The sequence below is a fragment of the Pelodiscus sinensis genome, chromosome 18 (assembly GCF_049634645.1).
Source record: "Pelodiscus sinensis isolate JC-2024 chromosome 18, ASM4963464v1, whole genome shotgun sequence".
Taxonomy (NCBI): Eukaryota; Metazoa; Chordata; order Testudines; family Trionychidae; genus Pelodiscus; species Pelodiscus sinensis.
In genome coordinates, this window is record NC_134728.1 from 22,609,253 (window position 1) to 22,618,674 (window position 9,422).

Sequence of the window (9,422 nt, forward strand, 5' to 3'; positions counted from 1 at the left end):
TGGGAGCTCTAGTTAAGGTTTCTTTCTGAGTGGATTAGGTGGCAAGACACTTTCCCGAAAGATGGAGCACTCAGGAGAGAGCACAGGGCCTCTTCACGGACCTGGGTATGTAGAATCACTTTCCTCTGCATCTCTTTCTCCCTGTCTCTGTGCCTATGCAACTGTCATTTTATCTGTGGACAAGGAACAATTGTTCCATAATTGCTTATTCAATATTCTCCCCCAAAGAATAATGGTGGAGGTTCTGGTTTGGTTTGAGTGACAGGAAGTTAGGCATTGCCAGACTGATCAGACCTAAGGTCCACCTAGCCCAGTATCCTGATCAGCACAAGATGCCTTAGAGGAAGGTGTAAGAATCCTAAAGCAGGCAGACATGGGACATTGGATCTCATCCTGATTTCTAATAGTGAGATATTGGCTTACAACTAAAGCATGAAGGTTTAATATCCCTCCCCAAATGTTTATTGTCATTTTATTATGATTATTATAACTCTATGTAGTCCTAGAATTGTCCAGGCATCCTTTCTGGAATCTTTAAAAATTCTTAGCCTTAATAGCTTCCTGTTCATGTTGTGTGAAACAATATTTCCCTGTATCAGGTTGCAATTTTCCCCTATTAATTTCACGGAATGTCCCCTTGTCCTTGTGGCATGAGAGAGGGAGAAGAGAAGCTCCCAATTTGATTTCTCTAAACCCTGGTCAAATATCTACTCCTGTTGGAGCTTAATCTATTTCTATTAATCATAATAACTGTAGGGTTGATATTATTATAGTTATTATATTGTGCATGGTGGTACTGCCTAGGTCCCACCATGCAAGGTGCTGCACATATTCAGAACAAAAAGATGAAAGAAACACTGAGAAATTTTGAACTTTGAAGAAACACTTTCCTTGCTATCTGAAAGAAATTCTATGTCCCATGTGCTTAGTTCAGCAGAGCCACCACAGAGGAACAGAAGTGAGAGACAAGATGTGTTCAGGGAAGGAAGAGCACAAAAAAGACCTGTTAGTGCATCACACCCACCCGCCAAAAGAAGACATCTGCTAGTAGTCACCCTGGCAGAGATCACCCATATGTATGATAATGCCCATGAAAAATAAGTCAGCAAGTGCTTTTCTTTCTTGTCCCATTTCTATTAGTAACTTTGTAGTGCATAAGGAGTGGCTTTCACAGCTTGGTGAATGTTACTCTGCTTCATCTGACAATCACTGTTTTGACACAATCTTTTGGCTTGTATCAATGCATTTCTCTATTGAGGCTGCTAAATATGGACTGGCTTTTGCTTGGTATAGGTCAAGAGTCTGGATCTATTGCCAGGACAATCTGCTTCCAAAAATACAAGAAATAATGTTACATGCATGGTCTACCTATTCGAAGCCAGTGCCTTCAAGCTGCGGCGAGCTCCTGGCTTTATTTCTGCAGTGTTGCTGCATTGCCGGACTGACAGGTGGCCTCTTCTACAACTGGATGTTCTCCTCACTAGAATATCCATATCACCTCTCCTCTGCAATTGCCGTTTCCTTCAGTGTGCTGCTTCTGCTGGCTGTCTTCTTGGTGCACCCTCTTCGCTGCATGTTCACCATGATCGTACCTACACTGGGCATGAAGCAAGGCCAGCGGCTGCTCTTGTCCACCTGCTTTATGATCGTGGCAGTTAACGTTATACCCAACATCCTAGACAACATTAAGAGCCTACTGCAGGTTATTAAGTGCGTTTGCGAGAATTCCTCCAACAGCCTTTTGAACTCAACCGCTCTGCTGGGAACTGCTTCCAGGCAGTTTGGGCACCATATCAAAAAGGTCGTCGACAACATGGCAAGTAACTCCCTGACGCCTAAGAATGGACATTTTCAGTTCTCTATGGATAATAATAACTCCTTGGTGAGGGAGCAAGTACTCATTGCTAGTCAGAAGATCAAGGAAGAGTTCTCTGCTGTGGAACTGTTGGTCAGACAGGCTGTGCTGGTAGCCAACAGGGTGGCTGCTGGCTTCTTTCTGCTCTGTCTCCTGTGGGAGTCCGGGTGGTACTTGAAGCGCTATCTCACCGACCTCCGCTTTGACAACATTTACATCACCAAAAAGCTGGAGCGCTTAGCTGCGGACAATAACACAGCCCCTCTGCTGACATGCTCACCCAAAATACGGATCCACTCTGCCGGCTTGAAGCTGTCCCGGGAGGAAATGATGGGGTGCCTGATGCGCATGGTGCTCCTCTCTTTGACTCTGATGCTGACAGTTGCGATCCTAGCAATGGATTACATCACCTTCCACTTGGCAGACACGGCTGTGAAAGAGGTGGCTCTGTTCCCCGTGGTGCCCATCATGATTAGCATTAAACACGAGGTAAGTAGGTCTTTCAATCCAGGAATGCCCAGCTTTTCTCATCAGCCAAAGTAACACTTGTCTGAGCTGTTCTGTGGCCAGCCATGCAGACAGAATGGAGGCAAGACAGGGCCATCTGTGCACATGGAGGGTCTCTACTCACAGAGCCTGCTTCTAGCACCTATTATTATACAGGAAGTTCCCATCTTTGGCTGTGTTCCAAACTTCTGTTTGTAAGTCAGGTGTTTGGAACTCAGAACGCATTGTCCTATAGAAACCATGTTATAAATGGTGGTTAGGTTCCCAGGTGAGCCCGCAAAAGACTATTTAACCCATAAGGTAGCCGAAATGCTGTTTATTTACATCCCCCGGCCGCCTCCCCTCACAGGCTCTGTGCTGGCTCCAGGAGGTGGCACCTGGTGTGAGCGCAGGCTGGGTGCTGCCTGTGGTTGGAGAGAAGCAGCGGTTCCCCCTTCAAAGAGCCACATCTTTCCAGCCACGGGCTCTGTGACCACCCCCTGATCCTCCGGAGTCCTTTGGAGTCCTCTGGCCACCACCCGTGCCTCTTGCCTGCCCCCCTGAGGCTGCAGGTGAGCTCTTGTCTGTGTGTGCGGCTGTTCACAAGGCGGGTGTTTGTAACTTGGGGTGGGCCTGTATAGGGCAACACTGGGATCTCTCCTGTGTGCCCACCACTCCCACTTGCATCACCAGCAGCCAAAGCCAGTCAACAACCTGAAAGAGCAGGGTCCCTAGTACACTCACTCCTGCTGTGGGGGTCGTTGCTGCATCCCATGTGCTGCAGTAACAAATAAAGGAGAAAACTAGTCCAGGTTTGAGTTTAAGTCCACAGGGCCAGCGAAGAAGTCATCGGTCAAGCAGCTGTGGTGGGGATGAGAATTTTCACCTTTAAAGCAGCTGTTCTTGTAAGGGGTTGCCCATTTCAGGGATTTTGGGGTGGGATGGGGGTTGAATCCAAGAGACTCAGTCGCCCAGTGTCAGCCATTCAGGGCAGGAGCTTCTCGTGCCCTCATGCCAGAACGGGAGAGTCAGGCAAGCACCTTGAATCACTTTCCTCTCCTCTGTGTGAGCAGGGCAACCACATAACAAGACCAGACCCTGATAATATTGGGACAGCTGGTCCCCCTATGTGCAAGGCTACCTGCATTGTGAGTCACACAGCAGGGAAGGAGGGAAACCAGTTTCTAGGGTCAGTAACCCCACTCCTGTGCAGGTGGGCAAGGAATGGATGAGTGAGGGCACAGAATGGGCAGAGCCCTGGTCTCTCTCATACCATTTGCTCTGACGGCCTGTGGGTATAGTAGCAAGGAATTAGAGAGCAAACTGTGATTCCAACTGGAGAGAGACAATTTGGCCCTTAGAAAGCACCACAGATACTCTGCAGTGTAATGAAGTGCTGGAATGTCCCCGACATCCTGTATAGCCTGCCTCCAGTCAGGGACAAGTGGCTTTTGGGGGCAAGAGGAAAGTGATTTCTCAAAAAAAAGAATGGGGCATTTCCCATCTCTTCCCTGATTGCACCGACTGAATCATAGCTCCTAAGACCCACACATATGACTCTCATAGGTCAGTTTTACCCGGAGATATTTACACATAATTCTGGGATGTGTTAGCAGGAGTGTTGTAGGTAAGGACTTATCTCCACTAGGAAATGATTTCAAAACAACTCATTTAGAAATAGCATGTTCCCGCTATGGGGAAGCCCCAGGAAGCACTGAAGAATAATTACTTTGAATGACTCTGGGGAGTAGGTTTCTTTTTTAAATAGCAGCAGCGAAGCGCTCACACTACTGCTATTTTGAAATATCTATTTCGAAATAAGCGATATTCCTTGTGGAAAGCAGGAGTTATTATTTTGAAATAATGGGCTTGGTCGTGTGGATGCTCCGTTTGTTATTTTGAAATAACTCCCTAGTCTAGACCAGGGCTAAGACACAAGGAGCAATTCTGCTCTATTCCATGCCGATTGGGCCTCAGCTGGAATAGCGTGTCCAGGTCTGGGCACCACATTTCAGAAAAGCTGTGGATAAATTGGAAAAAGTCCAGAGAAGAGCATCAAAAATTATTAAAGGTCTATAAAACATGACACATAAGCAGCGCTGTGCCTAGGGGCGGTGTGGGTCCCCCCTCCCGCACCTAAAGCCCATCCCCACCCCACCTCTTCCTGCCCCCGTTCTGCCGTGACCCGCCCCCCACTCCACTCCTTCCTCCAAGCTCTGCTCCTGCTTTGCCCCAACCCTGTTTCTTCCCACCCAAGCTCTACCCCCTTCCTTCCCATTGCACCAGTTCCCCCAAGTCCCCCTCCCCAAGCTACAGATTAGCGGGGGCCTGGTGCTGGCAGCAAGCGGGGGCCTGGTGCTGGCAGCAAGGGTCGGGACCCTGCAATCTCTGCGGTAGTGGGAAGTGGAGTGATCCGGCCCCAGCCCGCTCTGCTTCCCCGAGGGACGCAGCTGGTGGGCAGGGCGCGCCGTTTCCCACTGCTGCCAGTGAAGTGGAGCCACCAGCTGGAGATGGCGACCCAGAGCAGGCTAGGGCTGAGTTGCTGCTGGTGCCAACCTGCCCTAGTAATTGCCTAGGCCACCATGAGCCCTGCAGGATCCCCCAAAGTGCGGGCCTGGAGTGGCTGCCCCAAACTGTCCAATGGATGGAACCACTCTGTGTGTAAGGGAAGATTGAAAGAACTGGGTTTGTTCAGTCTGGAGAAGAGAAGATAGAGAGGGGAAACAAAAACAGCTTTCAAGGATATCAAAGAATGTTACAAGGAGGAGGGAGAAAAACTGCAATAAGGGAGGTTTAAGGTTGGACATTAGGAAAAAGTTCCTAACTGTCAGGGTGGTTAAGCACTGGAATAAATTGCCTAGGGAGGTTGTGGAATCTCCATCATTGGAGATTTTAAAGATTTTTCCCTTTTATTTTTATTAACCCTTTCCTGTTTTGTGTTCTAGTTAATGCCCAGTTGCTTTTTAATTGCCAATCAGGACCTAGGAAAGCATGAATATCTTTTTTTGACTCTCTCCCTGTTCAATATATTTTTAACCCTTTATCTATTTTCATTTTTTTAAGCTTTCCTATTTAATTAGTTGCTCCTTCGCTTTCTTTTTTTGGGATGTTCTAGAAGCAAGTGTAATCCTCCCATAAGACACCTGACTGGGCAAATCTACACTTCTTTTTAGCCACTACTGGCGAGCACCTTATATCCAGAAACCAGTGGAATAAGGAATAATTTAATCTTAATGCTAGAGAGTGCGGACTGCAGATGTCAGTCTTTGCTTAGAAGAGTGTCAGTTTTTTCTGAATCGTATCAATAGAGTCCTGCAAATCCGTGGATATCTGCTTTATAGCCGCAGGTATCCACATCTGCAGATGTAGATGCAGATATCCATAGCTCATTTTTGCACGAACAGATGCAGATGCAAATTTTGTATCTAGAATCCTTCAAATTTGTGGATCACTGCTTTGTATCCGTGGGTATCTGCAGCCAATGCGGCTATCCGCAGCTCATATTTGCGGATATGGATGCAGATACAGATACAAATTTTGTATCTGCGCAGGGCTCTGCTTATCAACTCAAACAATTTATTCCTATTATGATTACTGTAGCAGCAGCTACATCTTCAGTCAGGATCCTGACACACTGTCCTATGCAGTGTATGTCCATGTTAATGTATTAACACTCTCAGTTAGGGTGTGTCTAGACTACAGGGTTTTGTCGACAAAAGTGGACTTTTGTTGACAAAACTATACCTGCGTCCACACTGCCTTTGAGTTATGTCAACATAACGTCGACAAAACTCAGCAGTATTGTCGATGCATGTAAACCTCATTCTACGAGGAATAACGCCTTTTGTTGACAGAGTTCTGTCGATAGAAGGCGTTATTGCATCTACACTGTCCTTTGCGACCTCACTGTTATGTCGACAAAGCGGCTTGCTTTGTCGACAGAACTGGCTGTAGTCTAGACGCTCTTTGTCGACAGAAGCTTTGTCGACAGTATCTGTCGACAAAACTTCTGTCGACAAAACCCTGTAGTCTAGACGTACCCTTACAATCTGAAACCTACTTCCCAAATGGGTAGAAAATTTACTTGTGATACTTACCTTGCTGAAATGCTATTTTTTGTACTTGTTAGATTATGGTTGGGTTTTTTTCTCCCATCTTCACATTGAATCTTTTGTTTTATTTGTTTCAGGCCAAACTAAACATTCTGCCCTTTTTCTCGAAACTTTTCAATGGAGCCTTTTCTGGAGAACACTCTTTTGCAAACTTTGAAAGAACTTACGAGCAGAATCTGACCTTCGTCTCTGCCGATTGCACCATGAAACTGCCAACCCCTCCAAACAACTTTGTGACTCTTGCTGTCGGACTGCTCTATTGCATCATCTATGCCCTGACATTTCTGGAAGCCTACGCACAACGTTTGTGCCGAAAAATCTCCAACTCCTTCTTCCAGGGGCGAGAAGAGCAGAGAGTTCAGCACCTCTATAGGGAGCTATTAAGGAAACACAACAGGAAGATGTAGAAACTGCAGCACAAGCTGTAAATAATCATGCATGCTGGCATGGTATTGCAACACAAACAGATGCTGCTTGTCTGAGGGCAGACTTGAACTTGGAACCTCTGGAATGTAATGCGTGAGCTGCTATTCTGGTGAGCAGAAAGAAAGAGGGCTGGTAGCTAAGGCTGCAGAGTAGATATTCTCTCTGTAAGTGGTCTCAGTGCACCACACCCAGCAGGTGTATGGGTTGCAGTATGACAAAAGATGACAGGGATGCTTAAGGAACTATGCCACAACTATCCTTTTTGGATAGTTCATGCTGGGTTTTGTCTTCAGCGTCAGGGGAAATATGTGCACAAAGCCACAGATATCTCAAAAACAAAGGGTTTTGTATTTTGCTTTAGTGTTGCAAAAATGTCTGGGCTTTATGCTTTTTGCTCAGCTATGCCCAAAATGGTCCCATTATTAGCAAACCCTTCAATATGTTCAAGATTTCCAATGTTCTTCTGATGTAGAGCAAATTTGGCCTCAAAACATGCAAAAAATGTAAACAACTTTGCATATTTTCATGTAAAAACCATAAAGTCACAAAATTGTCAAGAAATGCATGAGTTGACTCCAACGTAACTTGTCCTGGAATTAAATTTTGCCGAAAAGATAAGGCTCTTTTTTCCCAGCCCTAGCCAGAATGTGTTTGTATAGCGCTATATGTGTCACTTGTGCTATTAAATGTTATACATTTTGAGTGAGAGAAATTGCTTAAAACCTTGTTGATCCCCGTGGAGAAATATGTAACTGCCTGTCCAATGACTGTCATGCATGGAATGGCCTGGATATTGTCTGGTACAGTCTATTTGTCACTCTGCGTGATGTAACCCATGGCCATTCAGTGTCTCCTTCTGGGCCATATAGGGAGGTTAATGAGCCTTTTACAGCCCCAGTTAACTCATGTCGCTCAGGCAATAGACATGCCGTTACCAAGCACCACAAAGTACGTCAGCACTGCCTGTTGGAGTGAGATGCCCAGTGCAGTTCAACAGACTTGTGCTAGCCTGGCTCATGCTGGCACTCTAAAAATGGTAGGGTAGGCGACTCTTTGATGTTGCACCTTGGGGTGGAGCTTAGACGCTGAAGCCCATCTCCTTCATGGCCTGAACCACAACTTCACTGTGCTGTCTCTACCACTGCTTTTAGAATGCCCACGCAAACTCCTCTCGCTCGAGTCTGTTGACCCAGGCTGGGAGGGAGAGCACTCTGGGGGAGGGGTTCAGACCTACAGTAAGGCTACGTCTACACTGCGGGTGTTTTGCGGAAGAGGAAATGCAAATGGAGCTCTCATTTGCATATCTCGTGCTGTCATTCGCATATCTTCTTCCAATCCTTTTTGCAGAAGAGGTTTTTGTGATTAAAAGCCCTGTGTAGATGAGGCCGTTTGTTGGAAAAATAACCCTTTTGTGCATGAGCCTATAAACCTCATTTTTTGAAGAAAAAGGGCTCTTGCGCAAAAGGTTTTTTTTCCCAACAAATGGCCCCATCTACATGGGGCTTTTTATCGCAAAAAGCTCTTCAGCAAAAAGGATCGGAAGAAGATATGCAAAGGAGAGCTTGAGATATGCAAACGAGCGCTCCATTTGCATTTCCTCTTCTGCAAAACACCTGCAGTGTAGTTGTAGCCAAAGAATGCTGAAAGCATGCAGTGAGAAATTTTGCTTCACTCTGACATAGTTTGTCAAATTACTTAGTAGTAAACATTAAGTGAGTATAAGTAATGAGGCATAAAGATCAAGATGGTTACAAGAAAAACAAATTTGCGTTACTGTTTTATCTAATTTGCTTTAGCTAAATGGAGGTGTCTGAATAACTATTTGAGATAATGAAATGGCATATTTATCATGTTAAATATTTTGCACTGTCCATGAAAGGGCTGGGCAGCATAAGGCAAACATTTCTAGAGTAAAATCTGGGACTGGGAGTGTGTTAGGTTCAGCCTGCAATATAATCTAGGCTGGTGAGAGCCAGAGTGTTAACCAAGTGTGACTGACAGGCTGCAGCTACACAGAGCCCCTTAGGGGCAACTTGCATGCTAGATGGCTGTTTGTGAGTGGCCAAGATGGGAGCTACTTAGACAAGACAGTGTAAGGCAGCCAAGCTTGTAGGGCAGAAGTGACACAGCTACTCATCAATTTGGATTATGCTCTGTCACAAAGGCTCATTACAAAATGCGGTGTAGACACAGACTGGCCACGTCTACCCTGCAGGCTTCTTGCACAAGAAGCTTTTTGTGGAAGAGAGCTTCCGCAAAAACTTCTTACGCAAGAGTGAATCCACACTGCAAAAGCACCTTGGAAAAGCGCTGTGCTTTTTCTCAAGAGAGCATCCAGACTGCATGATGCTCTCTCACAAGAAAGTGCTGATGCCATTCACAGAATGGCCAGGAGGGCACCTGTGCTTCTTCCAATAGGCTGTTTTTGCGCAACCCCCTGTTTCCCATGCACACATAACTTTTTGCACAAGTGCTCTTGCACAAAAAGGAGTTATTCCTCGCAGAAAGAGGAATACCTATACCGCAAAACCCCCTCTGTTCTG

The 9,422-nt window shown here is 46.0% G+C and overlaps 1 protein-coding gene across 1 annotated transcript; it reads left to right on the forward strand.

The window, feature by feature from the left end:
- Positions 1–1,150: 1,150 nt before the first annotated feature.
- Positions 1,151–8,103, forward strand: OCSTAMP (osteoclast stimulatory transmembrane protein). Its single transcript, XM_006132263.4, has 2 exons — positions 1,151–2,344; positions 6,531–8,103. The coding sequence occupies exons 1-2, from the start codon at positions 1,241–1,243 to the stop codon at positions 6,858–6,860; spliced, it is 1,434 nt and encodes a 477-aa protein (XP_006132325.2). The 5' UTR covers positions 1,151–1,240; the 3' UTR covers positions 6,861–8,103.
- The last annotated feature ends 1,319 nt before the right edge of the window (positions 8,104–9,422 follow it).

Coding starts and splice junctions, on each gene's coding strand:
- OCSTAMP (XM_006132263.4), top strand. CDS start 1,241: ATGCATTTCTCTATTGAGGCTGCTAAATATGGACTGGCTTTTGCTTGG. Junction 2,345..6,530: donor TGATTAGCATTAAACACGAG/GTAAGTAGGTCT, acceptor TATTTGTTTCAG/GCCAAACTAAACATTCTGCC.